Source organism: Zalophus californianus, chromosome 9, assembly GCF_009762305.2.
Source record: "Zalophus californianus isolate mZalCal1 chromosome 9, mZalCal1.pri.v2, whole genome shotgun sequence".
NCBI lineage: Eukaryota > Metazoa > Chordata > Mammalia > Carnivora > Otariidae > Zalophus > Zalophus californianus.
Window position 1 is genome coordinate 59,698,724 of NC_045603.1, and position 15,886 is coordinate 59,714,609.

The following is a 15,886-nucleotide window of genomic DNA, read 5'->3' on the forward strand; positions in this document are numbered from 1 at the left end:
CCAGACCTTTATTCAAGTGACTCAGAATAAAATTATTTCCTACCCCCGTATACCCCGTATACCAGACACTCTCACTGGGGTAAGATTCATACCTAGAAAAAGCCTCCCCTTCTGCCTTCCAGCACTGGCTGGCCTATGTAATCCGAGTGACTGAAGGCCAGTTAAAACCAGCGAGGAAAGAAGAGGGAGTCTAACCCCTGGAACTGCCGGCCTCAGGGTCCCCTGTTCTACTCTTGCTGGAATAAGTGGTACAAGTCCAGTTGCTCATGCTTACCTTCTTGATGTTATACATGCGGATGAGAACCCCCTGACCTCGATCATTCAGGATAGTGAGCTTCTCGGCTAATTTATGCTGGTAGGCAGAGGTCAAAGACATGATGGCCACCAAGAGAGAGGAGTATCCGGACAGCAATGTCTAATCTCCCCAAACACTTTCAGCTTGGGTGGTGACACCCCCTGGGCGGAGGGACCCAGCCTGGTTGGTGCGCTGGTCTTCCTGTTGCCTCTACAATTGGCTCATGTGAAAGTAGTCATTACGGCTCACAGACCTTCAGAATCTTCTTGTGCTTCCTCTTGCACACTCAGCAGGAGACATTTCCTCTTTCTAGCAGTGCTGCACTTTTGGTAAGACTGAAAAGCGGGTGGAGGCAGGGGAGAGGGACAGGCTCTCAAGGCTCTTCCACAGTCTGGTACCAACCTTTTTGGCCTTAACCCTTCACCGGTGTCCTATAAAAAGCTCAACACCAGACAAAAAAGGATCGACCCTCCCCACTCCCATACACCTTTATACTACTTCCTCTTTTATATATCCCCATCAAGAATGTCTGTTATTCTCAGCTGAACCTTAGGTCTAGCCATCTTTTAGGGCCCAGATTAAATCCCAACTCTTCCTCATTACCCCATCTAGTGTCAAATATTATACAGAACACCATATTCTTCACTATATTTTTAGGTATATATCTTATTTCCCCCTACTACATCATAAGCCCCTAATGATAGGAATTGTATCTAATATTTTTTATATCTTTCATAATACTCTAGTACAGTGATTCTTTTTTTTTTAATTTATTTATTCATGAGAGCTAGAGAGAGAGAGAGAGAGGCAGAGGCAGAGGGAGAAGCAGGCTCCCCACCTAGCAGGAAGCCCGATGCGGGACTCAATCCCAGGACCCTGGGATCATGACCTGAGCTGAAGGCAGACGCTTAACCATCTGAGCCACCCAGGTGCCCTAGTACAGTGATTCTTAAAGTGTAGTCATATCAGCATCACCTTGAAACTTGTTAGACATGCAAATTCTCAGGACCCACCCCAGACCGACTAACTCCAAAACTCTGGGGTAGGGTCCAGCACTCTGTTTCCAAAAGCCTTCCAGGTAATGCCAATGCCTTCTCAAGTTTGAGAACCACAGCTCTAGTACAATAGTTCTTTTTTTTAAGATTTTTTTTTTTAAATTTGAGAGAGAGAGCACGAACAGGAGGGAGGGGGGCAGAGGGAGAGGGAGAAACAGACTCCCCGCTGAGCAGGGAGCCAGATGTGGGGCTCAATCCCAGGACCCTGAGATCATGACCTGAGCCTGAGCGGAAGGCAGACACTTAACTGACTGAACCACCAGGCACCCCTCTAGTCCACCTTCTTAAAGATGCTTAGGAAATTGAGATCAATCCCTATCCCCTGAGATTCAGGATTAGGAAGTCTGCAGTTGGGCCTAGAAATCTGCATTTGTAAGTACCCTGGAAGGTTTTGAGACAAATGTTCTGTCGGATACATGTTGAGAAACACTAATCTCTTGGACCCAGTAACCACTCAGTAAATATGCTGATTTATTTGTTGAATTATCAAGACTAACTTGCGAAGGGGCACCTGGGTGGCTCAGCCATTAAGTGTCTGCCTTAGGCTCAGGTCATGATCCCAGGGTCCTGGGATCGAGCCCTGCATCGGGCTCCCTGCTCGGCGGGAAGCCTGCTTCTCCCTCTCCCATTCCCCCTGCTTGTGTTCCCTCTCTTGCTATATCTCTCTCAGTCAAATAAATAAATAAAATCTTAAAAAAAAAAGACTAACTTGGGAAATAGGCCCCATGAAGAATCAAATTAACTGAGATTAACAAGAGGAAATTATTAGTAGACTTTATTTTTTTTAAAGATTTTATTTATTTATTTGACAGAGAGCGAAAGAGGGAACACAAGCAGGCGGAGTGGGAGAGGGAGAAGCAGGCTTTCCGCTGAGCAGGGAGCCCGATGCGGGGCTCAACCCCAGGACCCCGGGACCACGACTTGAGCCTAAGGCAGACACTTAATGACTGAGCCACCCAAGCACCCTAATAGACTTTAAATCTTAGGGGACTGAATGAATTTTAGCACTACACTATTATTGCCATTCCAATCTGGCCTTAGCTCCCTAATTCAAGAAAACAGACTCACTTTCAAGTTTCTTTCAAGGCAAGAAGCAGAAGGTCCTCAGAAAAATTCTACATTGATTTGTCTTTATATGTACTTCCTTTCTAATACCTTTTCTCCGCTTTTCAACCATTCTCATTTTCCATATCCAGGGCTCTTACATTATCCCAGTAAACCCTGGGGTGGAGGGATGGGGGGGAGCTGATTAGCATTATTATATACAGAAACTTAAATAAGCTTAAATACATAAACTTAATATGTTTGTTCCCAAGAGAATATATTTTTTAAAGATGGCAGTGCTTAACACATGAAATTTCAAACATCTCTAATGGAAACTTTACACTTTCGGAAAATAGAATCTGCCTTTCAATTTATTTACTGGATAGAGTCCCTAGAAGGTTAGAGGTCTGGCAAAGGTACTATTGGCCCCAAAGATTTGAATCACCTGCTGTTATCAAAGAAACCCAGGTTCTACTACAGGCATTTGCGGGATTTCTATTGGTCTTTCACATTGATGGGGGAGATTAAGAGCAGGCAGTTAGGCACCAGCTCCTAGGAAGCTGAGCCCTAGTACAGCCGCAGCCTTCTTAACAGGTTAGTATAGTTCTACTGGATCTTTTTCACTCACATTTCTTATCCTCCTGAAAATTTTGTTGAAGACTCTCCCTACAAAGCTGATCTAGTTTGTTCCTGTTCCCTAATATTCCCTGCTAGGTTGGGGAATATATATTAGGGAACAGGAACAAACTAGATCAGTGTTCCCTAATATATATACTCCCCAACCTAGTAGTCTACTGCGCATGTGCCATGTTCATTTCTGCCTTTCTCACTTAAGTATGTATGCTTTCCCTCTAGCTGACCCAAATCCTAGTCAATCTTCTGGATCTGGCTCAAAGAGTCCTAAGTCGAGCCCTTGCTGCACTCCAACAGTACTTGGTCTCTACCATGTATCTCACATCTAAATTAGGTCCCACCTTGATACGCCTATTTCATATTATCCTGCCACCTCAGCTGAACTGTGAGATTGCTGGAGCCTGGAAACACTTGTTTCCTTGTACTTGGTATATGAGAAAAGCCTACATTTTGGCATCAGACAGAATTTGGGTCTTGAATATTGTTGAGTCCAGTGGACTAAGCCTTATGACTTAGAGGCAAAGAGCGCAGGTCTGGAGCCAGAAAGCTTGAGGCCACATCCCAACTCTATCATTTAGCAGCTCTGATCCAGTTTCCCTGCCTGCAAAGTGCAGAGGATATTGAGAATCGTTCCTATCGCATGCAGATATTGCGTGTATTAAATAAGTTACGACATGTGACATGATGACCTAGTTATTTACTATGTACCACGTACTTTAAGGGCTTTACATGTATTACCTCAAATAATATTAATCATGTCACCCAAACATGTACTAGCTTTGTAACTTTAGGGTATCTATCACCACTGAGTTGGTTTCCAAATCTATAAAACAGTGGTAATCTCTCATATACCTATAGAAGTGGTTAGATGATATGGTGTTTGTAAACATTCGGCTCAAGGGCTGGTATGCTGGATTGAGAATGCCAAAAAGAAAGTAAAATTTTGGGTTTTTTAGCATGTAGTGAGCTTATGTCACTTTTGTGAAATTCTACTTGGCACCCCATAAAGAAAAAGGCCAGGTTTAAAGATGGGACTGATCATTCCAACTAGTAGTCTTTAGAGAAACTTCACTGGAAAGATCATGCAGTAGTTCCTCCTGGAAACCGGAAGAACCCTCCTGAGGATGGCTTAATTACCTCAGAGCAGGGTCTTGTAACCCTGGCTACAAATTAGAATCCCCTGGGGAACTCCTTTAAAGCCACAGTTAGCCAGACCCCATTTGAGAAGATTCTGATTCAATAGTTCTGGAAGATCTGTCACTTTAAAACTACTCAGTGATTCTCCTGCACAATCAAGATTGAAATCCACCTCTTTGAGACTTAACTATGACATCAAAAACTTCCAAACCTCTGAGAAACCATAGACCATATGCTGGGAGAAGAGGAATTGAGTAGCTTGAACAGAAAGTTGATTCACATCACTTGACAAAGGTACTTTGCTTTCCCTCTCCCCAAACTTCAGCTATTTGCCTTGTTTTGACCTACAGAAGGATTGTTTGCCTCTTCAGATTCAGACACTCCCCTTCAGATTCTTGAGAGACACTGCTTCAAGAATAAGATAGGTCTCAAGAGCCTTTAGACTCGGTTTAACTGTCAAGGTAGCATCAAAGCTGGAATCCTCTTGCCAAGTCTAACATGTATTAAACCAAATGGGCTCCATTATTATCTTGGCCTCCCAACATGGGATATTCAGCTATCAATAATTAGGCATAGTATCAAAGCTCTTCTTCTATTATCTTTAAGAATCTAAAGATAACCACACAACATTGGGTTATACTGCAACCTTTATTTTCCAGAAAGCCAATTCACTTTATAATAAGTGTTTGTGGCTCTAGTATTATCATTAATATGCAGTGTAAGCTTTAAAGAGCCACCCTGACTTATATTCCTGAAAGGTACCTGAGTCTAAATCCCTGGACTTAATCATCTAAATGCCCTCAGGAAAATCTGACATTTAACAGTCTCGCTCTGTGCCCTTTGTCTATGCCCTAGGCATGATGCAAAGCAGAATTGAAACGGGCTATTCTAGGCACTTTTCTATCCTTCCTGCTCATGCCAGTCTGCCTTGATCTTTTCCCCCCATCAGACTATGCGTCCCTGCTTTGCAGAAATCTCAGTTGTAGCTGTTGCCTGGAAACTTGGGAATCCTTGAAGTGAATATCTGCTAGGATAGCTAAAGACAGCTAGCCATAAGGGAAAGTAGGCCTCCTATTGGCAGTAAAATGTGGCAGATTTGAGATGGTATATTCTTAGTTCACTTCTAGGAGTCTTCATATGTTAATACCTACAACTTTAGAGATTTCAGACTGGCATTCTCAGATAATTATAAAGTGGCCTGAACTTGAACATGGTACTGTTCATTCTTCTGATCCCCTCTCCCCAAAAGTGGCTGTGCTGATCTGACAAGTAGCATCCTTCTCTAACAAAGAGCTTAATTTAGATAGATTTGGCAAAGAGATGGGAGGGAGCAATGCTGAACAGTAAAGGAACCAGCTGCCCCAGCCTTGCTTTCTCAACACTCAAGCTGATGGTGTTAAACTTCATCATACCCCAGTACTGTGAGCTTTCCAAGGAGTCCTGCCTGTTTAATACTCTATTTGAGGGCAAAGAATTCTATTCAAAACCACCTATATGTACAGGCTAATATATGTACAATGTTAATTTTTGGTTTTCCAAGGCATATAAGCAGTGAAGTTCTCCTATTACCTGACTAGGCTATTGCTTTAGTCATCACAAACTTTCATAGCAAGATACCCACATCTCTCACTATTCTTTTGAGAACAGAATGTAGGCCTATGTCAAAACTACCTGATCTTAAATGTCAATACTTTCTTTGCCAACCCATGGTTCCTACGATTTAGGCCTCATGGAGCCAGAAGCCTTAGAAATATGTCCTTATGACCCAAACCACAGGATGCCAGCCAGCAGGTTACAATACCATCTGGCATCATGTAGAAAGGTAAGTTTTCCTGATTAATAAAAAAAGGGGGGGCACCTGGGTGGTTCAGTTGGTTAAGCAACTGCCTTTGGCTCAGGTCATGATTCTGGAGTCCCAGGATTGAGTCCCACATCAGGCTCCCTGCTCATCAGGGTGTCTGCTTCTCCCTCTGACCCTCCCCCCTCTCATGTTCTCTCTCTCTCATTCTCTCTCTCAAATAAATAAATAAAATCTTAAAAAAAAAAGTTAAGTCACTGGAGCAAGAAAAATAGACTCAAAACATAAAAAGTTAAAGGTTTTTTTGTTGTTGTTTTTGTTTTGCTTTGTTTTAAGAACAAGCTTCTGACCATACATAGCACTTAGCAGTTCTTAATGTTGGAAATGGTTTGTCTTAAGCATTTCCAGAAAGGAATGGAGGGTGGAATACAGGCATTGTATAATGGCCACTTAACGAGAGTTTTTTCTCTTTTAGAAAAATCCAAAGATAGCTAAAAAGATGGCTAACTGCAAATATAATGCTTGCCATGTGGTCCCAATCAAAAGGCTCAAGCCTCAATCATGAGGCTAACTGTGTCAATAGAACTGCTATAGATGATGGTACATTTTTTTTTTAATTTGAGGGGGCAGATAAGTGACATCAAGGGCTATTGCCCCCTACCCTCCATATTTCATAACCATGGAAGTCTTAGCCAAATGAGAGGAATGAAAAACAAAAGGAAGTTTCTACTCTGCTTCTATAACTTCTGGTCTCCTTTATTTCAGAGCCATTTAATCTTCCAAAGGTTATTTCTCCAAGTTTGGAACCAAATGAAAAACTTTCTAATACTGCCAATCAGATCCTTGACCCTGATGTCTGGAACATAGGTGAGCAAGGGTGAATCAGTGAACAGTCATAAATGAAGGCTGGGACCCCAAGTCCTTCGTAGCTAATTAAGTACTGTAGTCCTGGATAAATTAAGTCTTAATACTCCTCCCACAAAATCCTTCAAAACAATCCAACAAATCTGAGAATTTCATCTGTCTCTGAAGAGGCAACCAGCAAAAAGGAGTCTAATTAAAACCTAAAATCACTTATAACAGTTTAAAGAATCTTATCTTACCAATATCTGGTCACTTTCCACAGAACAAAAGTATTTGGTATAAATTGAAACTTGTATTCTGAAAGGTTTGGGTTTATCCTATCTCAAGTGATATCCTTTCTCTAAAATGTAGCACGTTAGGGCACCTGGGTGGCTCAGTTGGTTAAGTGACTGCCTTTGGCTCAGGTCATGATCCTGGGATCCTGGGATCGAGCCCCACATCAGGCTGCCTGCTCAGTAGGGAGCCTGCTTCTCTTCCCTCTCCCTCTGCCTTCTCCCCCTGCTTGTGTTCTCTCTCTCTGTGTGTCAAATAAATAAAAATCTTAAGGGTGCCTGGGTGGCTCAGATGGTTAAGCATCTGCCTTCAGCTCAGGTCATGATCCCAGAGTCCTGGGATCGGGTCCCGCATCGGGCTCCCTGCTCCTTGGGAGCCTGCTTCTCCCTCTGCCTCTCTCTCTCTGTGTCTCTCATGAATAAACAAATAAAATCTTTAAAAATAAATAAATAAATAAATAAATAAATAAATAAAATAAAAATCTTAAAAAAATGTTTGTTTTTAAAAAATAAAATAAGGGGCACGTGGGTGGCTCAGTTGGTTAAGCGACTGCCTTCGGCTCGGGTCATGGTCCTTGAGTCCCGGGATGGAGTCCCGCATGGGGCTCCCTGCTCAGCGAGGAGCCTGCTTCTCCCTCTGACCCAACCCCCTCTCATGTACTCTTTCTCTCTCTTCCCCCTCTCTCTCTCATTCTCGCTCTCTCAAATAAATAAATCTTTAAAAAATAAAATAAAAAATAAAATGTAGCACAGTATAAAAGAGAATATAATAGAGTAATGCAAGTTCCTTTAACAGAAAAAGTTCAAATTGTATTGATATCATGGTTTAATACAACAGATGTTTCCTTGTATAAAAGCCCAATGCAAGTATTCAACGGGGATCATGGCTTGAGAACACAGGCTCTTTTCATCTTGTGACTGTCACCTTCCACACTGCCACAAAAAGAGAATGGAGGTACAGGTGCCCCTTAAGCATCTTGGCCCCGAAGAAAATACTTCCAGTCACATTCCATTGGCAAAAACTAGTCATATGACAATACCTAAGTCAAGTTGGTAAGAATGCAGTCCCTGGCAAAGCAGCCAATTCCCAGCAACAGCAATGGAAGGGAGATTCAAATCTCTGCCGCCAGTGGCTTTCTCTGCAACAATATAAAAATGCTTAGTCCTTGTATCATGTCTCCATCCTCTCTTTCTTTCTAGATAACACTCATCATTCTCCTTCATTTGTTCTTAAGACATTTGCTCCAAAAATGCTGATCTGTGAAAGGTAAGGTAAATCATCTTATAGAAGTTATTGGACTAGAGAGCAAAATACCTTTAAATTTGACTTTTATTTTTTTTTTAAAGATTTTTATTTATTTATTTGAAAGAGAGAATGAGAGATAGAGAGCACAAGAGGGAAGAGGGTCAGAGGGAGAAGCAGACTCCCTGCTGAGCAGGGAGCCCGATGTGGGACTCGATCCCAGGACTCCAGGATCATGACCCGAGCCGAAGGCAGTTGCCCAACCAACTGAGCCACCCAGGCGCCCTAAATTTGACTTTTAAAGTGAGCTGGCCACTAGGTCAGAGGCATGGCAAATGCCTAAACTTCAATTATGAATTTTGAAAGATCTGTACTCATGGGCTCTGAGTACTTCCATTCCCTCCCTAAGTCTCACTTAGGACTTTAATCCATTAAGGACTTGACTACACAAGGTTCTCAATTCTATGTAAGATTTTCAAGGAATAAAAAACCAATTCCTAAAATTTGGAAGGGAAAATAATTAGTACACTAGGGCACCTGGGTGGCTCAGTTGGTTGAGCGACTGCCTTCGGCTCAGGTCATGATCCTGGAGTCCCTGGATCGAGTCCCGCATCACGCTCCCTGCCCAGCGGGGAGTCTGCTTCTCCCTCTGACCCTCCCCCCTCTCATGTGCTCTCTCTCTCTCTCACTCTCTCTCTCAAATAAATAAATAAAATCTTTAAAAAAAAAAAAAACTTCCCTTTTAAAAAAAATAAAAAATAGGGCGCCTGGGTGGCTCAGTTGGTTAAGCAACTGCCTTCGGCTCAGGTCATGATCCTGGAGTCCCAGGATCGAGTCCCGCGTCGGGCTCCCTGCTCAGCTAGGGGTCTGCTTCTCCCTCTGACCCTCTTCCCTCTCGTGCTCTCTGTCTCTCATTCTCTCTCTCTCTCAAATAAATAAAATCTTTTAAAAAAAATAAAATAAAATAAAAAATAAATAATTAGTACACTATACATGAAATAAACTAACAAGGATCCTCAACCTAACAAACTTGAAGGGAACATCTAAGAGTTAGAGAAGCTATCAATGGAGTTACCCAGGGAGACAGGAAGTACAAAGGAACTATATAATACAGAAGCTTGCACAAAATCAATAATTCCTACTCTGACCTTTAATAATATCAACCATTTTTGATAAAGTAATTTAAATCTCCTAGAACTGGTTATCTAGACTAAATCTCTAGTTCTGGTCTTCAACTAACTTTCCCTTTTTGATCGTCATCTACAGTGACTCAAGAGACATAAAAAAAGAGACTATGGATGACAAACATCCTAACAACTATAAGTCCTGGAGAAAAGGTAGAGTAACTTTTTTAAACATAGTTTTTTAACATAGTTTTAACTAATACCACTAATGTATTCTAAATCTTCAAAGATTCTTAGACAAACTTTTATTCTTTAAAAAAATAAACCTATTGGGGTGCCTGGGTGGCTCAGTCAGTTAAGCGTCTGCCTTCGGCTCAGGTCATGATCCTAGGGTCCTGGGATCAAGCCCCGCATCAGGCTCCCCGCTCAGCGGAGAAACTGCTTCTCTCTCTCCCACTCTCTCTACTTGTGTTCCTTCTCTTGCTGTGTCTCTCTCTGTCAAATAAATAATCTTTAAAAAATATAAATAAATAAAAAATTAAACCTATTTTCTATTCTAAGTCCTTCTTCCCCCATAATAGAAAGCAGGGAAAGTCCCAGTGGCTTTAAGTCAGACTGTGGAGAAAAAGCTATCTAGAACTCTATTTGAAATGCAACTAATGCACATCAAGGTTAGGTCTTCCATAAAAACACTTTCAAAATGACATTACCTTAATGTTCTTTTTCTACCCATAGGTCAGAAAAACTGATGGAGAAGCTATGGATTAAAGAGCCAGCAGAAAGAAAATTTATTGTCTTTTCTTAAACTTTGGGGAAATCTTAACTGTGTTAGGTAACAACTCCATCATTGTTGGCATCTTAACATGTTTTTATTTATTTAAATAAAGAATATTTTTCCTATGACAAGCTTCATTGGATATTTTTATTCTTCCTTGTTTTCACATCCTCATTTGTCAACCAAAAGGCTAGAAGGCTTATTTGCCTATTTCCCTTATTAGTAGAAGAAATACAGCTATCATGTGTGCTATGCTATTCTGTTGGAGGTTCTTTATCCTCCAATTATTTTTCTCCTACTCCAAGTCTTGTACTATATGACCATCAGATCAACCTTCTTCAATCAGTTTTGTACAAATCTTCCATGCTTAAAAGATACAGTTTTGGGGGGCACCTGGCTGGCACAGTCAGTAGACCATGTGACTCTTGACCTCGGGGTCGTGAGTTCAAACCCCATGTTGGGTGTGGAGCTTACTTTAAAAAACAGAACAGAACAAAAGCTACAGCTTTTATGACAAGCTGAGTTTGGAGCATGTCTCCAAATCTCCCTTCTTAACTCTTAGAAGTCCGTTTACTCCCATCTTAAATACACCTTATTCTTTTTACTCTGTTCATTTTAAAATGTCATCCCTTAGCCCTTCAATCATTGAAAGCCCTTTCTAGTTTTGTGGGGGTTTTAAGTTTTTTTTTTAATTCTTAATCCTCACCACATTTAAATCTTCCAGGCATCCAGCCTCAATCATACCACAAACCTTCCCAAGATTAGTCAGAATCACATGCTTCTTTATATTTGCTATACCATATACCACTAGCCTGGTGCTATGCATGTAGTAGATATTCACATACTTGGTACTTAAACTGAACCGAGACCCAATTTATAACAGGCCAAAATTTGTTCCTCTTAAGCTGTAATTTTATTTTTCAGCTAGCTAATTTTAAAATAATGACCTTGGTTTGTTGCTAGTTTACCAATTGGTTCAGGTATATTTAGACTTATAATTAAAAGTAGAAGTTATAACCAAATGGATATTTTTTGCCCTTAGAAGTCTTATCCCGGGGCGCCTGGGTGGCTCAGTCGTTAAGCGTCTGCCTTCGGCTCAGGTCATGATCCCAGCATCCTGGGATTCAGCCCCGCATCGGACATCGGGCTCCCTGCTCAGCAGGAAGCCTGCTTCTCCCTCTCCCACTCCCCCTGCTTGTGTTCCTGCTCCCGCGATCTCTCTGTCAAATAAATAAATAAAATCTTAAAAAAAAAAAGAAGTCTTATCCCTACCTAAGTATTTTCTAGATCCTTTTCAAATGACCTGTTTTTTCCCCCTTCAATTAAAGCAGAAAACAGAAGGGAGAAAAACTAGATACTTTTAGTATCTAACACATTCTAGTATACTTTGTACAAAGGAGGGCTACTGACTTGCTTCCTTAGATTTACATAATATAAACAAGATTTTTATCTCTTGACTAAGGTCTTACACATATTTTGAATTTTTTATATTTTTTTAAAGATTTTATTTACTTATTTGAGAGAGAGAGAATGAGAGCACGAGAGGAAGAGGGTCAGAGGGAGAAGGAGACACACCGCTGAGTGGGGGGCCCAAGTGGGACTTGATCCCGGGACTCCAGGATCATGACCCGAGCCGAAGACAGTCGCTTAACCAACTGAGCCACCCAGGCACCCTTGAATTTTTTTAATTACACTTTGGTATATTAATATACCAAAGTATATGAAAATTAAAAGGTTAGGAAAAACGGCCCAAAAAGATAAAGATGTCTTCCTCTCTCATATATTCAGTATATGGAATCTTCCCCTAAAAAGCCATGTAATCTTAATTGGGGTGACTACAGGGGCACCTGGGTGGCTTAGTTGGTTAGGCGACTGCCTTCAGCTCAGGTCATGGGATCGAGCCCCGCATGGGGCTCCCTGCTCAGCGGGAAGCCTGTTTCTCCCTCTCCCCCTGCTTGTGTTCCCTCTCTCGCTGTCTCTCTCTCTATTAAATAAATAAATAAAATCTTTAAAAAAATTGGGGTGACTACATAACTTTTCCTTCAAACCAGGATACTCTTGAGCATGAAAGGGGGAATGTTAATTTTCCTGAGATAAACAAAAAGACAAGTGGGCCATCCTAGTCTTAAGGGATAAAACATCAATAATTAGGCAGTAGTCATTCAAAATATGGATGCCAGATCTACTCATAGCTCACTTTAAGAAGTTTTGAGGGGTACCTGGGTGGTGCAGCCACTTAAACGTCCAACTCCTGGTTTCGACTCAGGTCGTGGTCTCAGGGTGGTGAGATCAAGCCCAGAGTTGGGCTCCACGCTCAGTGCTTAAGACTCTCCCCCCCTCCTCTCTCTCGCTCTCGAATAATATTAAAAAAAAAAAAGTTCTGAGCCCCTTAAAAGAAGGCACAACAGTAACTAAAATATCACTTTTTTTTTGGCCTTTGACATAACATTTGGTCAAAGCTTCAAAAAAAACTTACAGAAAATACTTAGTTTTTTAAAAAAAGCAAAGTTTCAAAGTTATTGCCTCAAAGCCTGCCTAGATTCCCCAAAGTCTTAACTATTCCTTCCATACTCCCATAACAGGTGGTTTATGTCTCCATTTAACATCCCTTCATTCTGATTTACTATTAATAAACTATAAGATGCTTTAGGAGAGGCATGATCTTGACTATGTAATAGTCCTGTGCCCCACCACACACACACAAATCAAAGTTGCTGAATGTGAAGAATCTATACAGACATGGGGTAAAAAGAAAATCAGTACCCTGGCCTAAATATTTATACTGAATAAATCAACCTTTCAAAAACCTTGGTAACAAATTCACTCATCTTCACCAAAAAGTCCTATCAAGGCAATTTAATTATATTTTTCTGTAATAGTAATAAGACATTCTAGCTATAAAGTTTCTTCACTATGATCAAGTTTAAGATTTCCACTTTTACATTCACAGTATGAACTATGGGGGAAAAAGTTGCTAGGGTCCATTACTCATATCATAGATAACATACCAAAATATAACTCATTGGTTCCCCAGCTCTAAAGCAATACTTCCCAATCTATCCTCATCAGTAACGCTATCCATTATGATCCCCTAGATCTTTCATTTTGAAATATTTTACAACTGTGCTTATTGAATAATTTTTTTTTAGATTTTATTTATTTGACAGAGAGAGTCACAGCGAGAGAGGGAACACAAGCAGGGGGAGTGGGAGAGGAAGAAGCAGGCTTCCCACTGAGCAGGGAGCCCGATGTGGGGCTCAAACCCAGGAACCTGGGATCATGACCTGAGCCAAAGGCAGACGCTTAACAACTGAGACACCCAGGTGCCCCCAATGTTCCTATTTTTAATTACGCACTTAACTACTGATCAGAATTTATAATTAGATGAGAGAATCAGAACTTTGTTGATAACATTCAAGCCAGAAATAAAGAAATTTAATATTTTAGTCTTCTGGTGAGCTAAGCTTAAGTTTTATTGGCTATCTAAAACACTGAAAATCCCTAAGGAATCTCAAGGACTACTGGAATTCCTTCGATCCTAAAAGCTGGGAAAACTCATTTTCTAACAACGATCTGGGGCGGGGGCCCAGGGGACACCGGGGGGCTCAGTTGATTAAGTACCAGACTCTTGGTTTTGGCTCAGGTCATGATTTCATGGGTCAGCAGGGACTCTGCTTGAAGATTCTCTCCCTCTGCCCCTCCCCACGCTCTCAAAGAAATCATTTTTTTAAGACTTTTTTTAATCCCTCGGGCACTGGTCTTTTTACTCATTAGTCCAGAGTCTGTTTTTAACTTACAATTATTAATTCAAAAATATAATATATAATTTAGGAATAAATGCTAGCATATCTTCAGATAGAACCAGCAAGGATCAGATTCAGTTTAGGGTATTAATCCTGGCTAGCTCCTAGATTGACTCTTTATAAATGCCTTGGTCTCTCATTGTTTTTTCCCTTTTCAAATATATTCAACCTGGCTGAAAAGCCAGACTGAAAGAAAGCTCAGCAGGGATCTTAGATAAACCAGGAACTTTCTGGGTTGGAGATGAATGAACAAAGCATCTAAGAATAGAAAGAAAAGATGTATGGCGCACTTTTATTTTAAAATCTCCACTGAAAGACAGTTTGGGGTTTTTGTTTATTTATTTAAGAGTTGGTGGGTGTGGGGCGCCTGGGTGGCTCAGTCAGTTAAGCATCTGCCTTTGGCTCATGTCATGATCCCAGGACCCTGGGATGGGGCCCTGTGTCAGACTCCCTGCCCAGCGGGGAGTCTGCTGGTCCTTCTCCCTCTGCCCATCCCTCAGCTCATCCCTCTGCTCATGCTCTCTCTCTCAAATAAGTAAAATCTTTAAAAAATAAAATAAAAGTTAGTGGGCTTATTCACTCGTGCTAAATGGAACAGCTTTCTCAGCTGAGGATCCTGTCACCCTGACAAGGCATTACTGAATGCAGTGAAGCCTGACTTGGGTTCTGGTTTTGTACCCACCCCCTCCATCCTCTCAAGCCCTAGCTCTTCCTCAGAAATCTCAGTCTGCAGGTATCTGAAAAGTACTTATGGGTCACAGTAACAGTGTCAACAATTTCACCAGCTTACTGCAATTTAAAGCCTGAAAAATCACATTTCACTTCAAATCACATTGGCCGCACCGATCTGCATGAATGATGTGATAAATTCAGAGGTTTAGAATTTCAGAAAGGTTACTTTAAGATATTCCTAACAATCTGAAACCGATTTACCAAAACAGCAGCTTTCTCTAAAATGCTTTGTGCTAAGCTTGCAATGAAGCTTTCATTCTTAGCTATTATCTTTCAAGAAGCACTTTAACAGCTTGCTCCTCCTTCACAGGAATTATCCAGGCCACTCAGGTGAAAGAATAGATTTCCTAAATTCAAAACAGTGCCTAGGTCAGTGGTTCTCAGCCCTGACTGCATATTAGAATCATCTGGGTAGCTTTTTAAAAATAACTATGCCCAGCCCTTTCTGATTAATTGGTCTGGAAAGGGAACTTGGCATAGTATGTCTTAAAAGCTCCCCAGATGATTCTAATGTACAGACAAGATTAAAAACCGCTAGCCTACAAGAATGGCTTGGGTGGGGCATCTAACAACACATTTCTTTTTAGGGTCTTAATATGAACCAAAGACTATGAATCACACTCTCCTCACCCCAAGGGCTGATAATCTTTAAAAAAACAAGCCAAAACAAAAACTGGGTAAGGGTGCCTCAGCATGTTAAGGGTCTGTCTTTGGCTCAGGTCATGATCCCACGATCCGGGAACCCGCAGAGCCCCACAGCAAGGCGGGCTCCCTGCTCAGCGGGGAGTCTGCTTCTCCCTCTTCCTCTGCCCCTTCCCCTGCCCCCGCTCTTGCATGTGCACGCTCTCAAATAAATAAATAAAATCTTAAAAAAAAAATCAGGTAACAATATGTTTACTAAGTAGTCTCATAAAAATAAAACGTCCCATCTCCATGATCCTTTTCACTAAAGTCACATTCAATTCTTGCTATCAGGATAAGTTCTCCTAAGTCACATTTAGGATCTATAAACCACTGAAATGCTCCAAAAGTCCCAATAATTGAGCACTCAGACTAATCTCCCATACTGCCCCCTACAGCTGGACAGTACAAAAATTTTTGTCATAGCGTA

At 41.2% G+C, this 15,886-nt stretch overlaps 1 protein-coding gene and 1 pseudogene across 4 annotated transcripts in view; one reads left to right on the forward strand and one right to left on the reverse strand.

Annotated features, from left to right (window-relative positions):
• The window catches only part of NCKAP1L (NCK associated protein 1 like), a 41,210-nt gene extending 40,617 nt beyond the window's left edge, over window positions 1-593 (reverse strand). The window contains exon 1 of one of the 4 annotated variants that reach the window (XR_003519928.1): window positions 275-593. Coding sequence is in view for 3 of the 4 variants with exons in the window: in XM_027594147.1 (XP_027449948.1) it covers window positions 275-376 (102 nt within the window). In the remaining variant the exon portion in view is untranslated. The remainder of the gene's footprint in view (window positions 1-274) is intronic. The other 3 variants (XM_027594147.1, XM_027594146.1, XM_027594144.1) reach the window with 3 other exon arrangements.
• Window positions 594-4,288: 3,695 nt separating this feature from the next.
• LOC113922206 lies at window positions 4,289-10,306 on the forward strand (annotated as a pseudogene).
• Window positions 10,307-15,886: the final 5,580 nt, after the last annotated feature.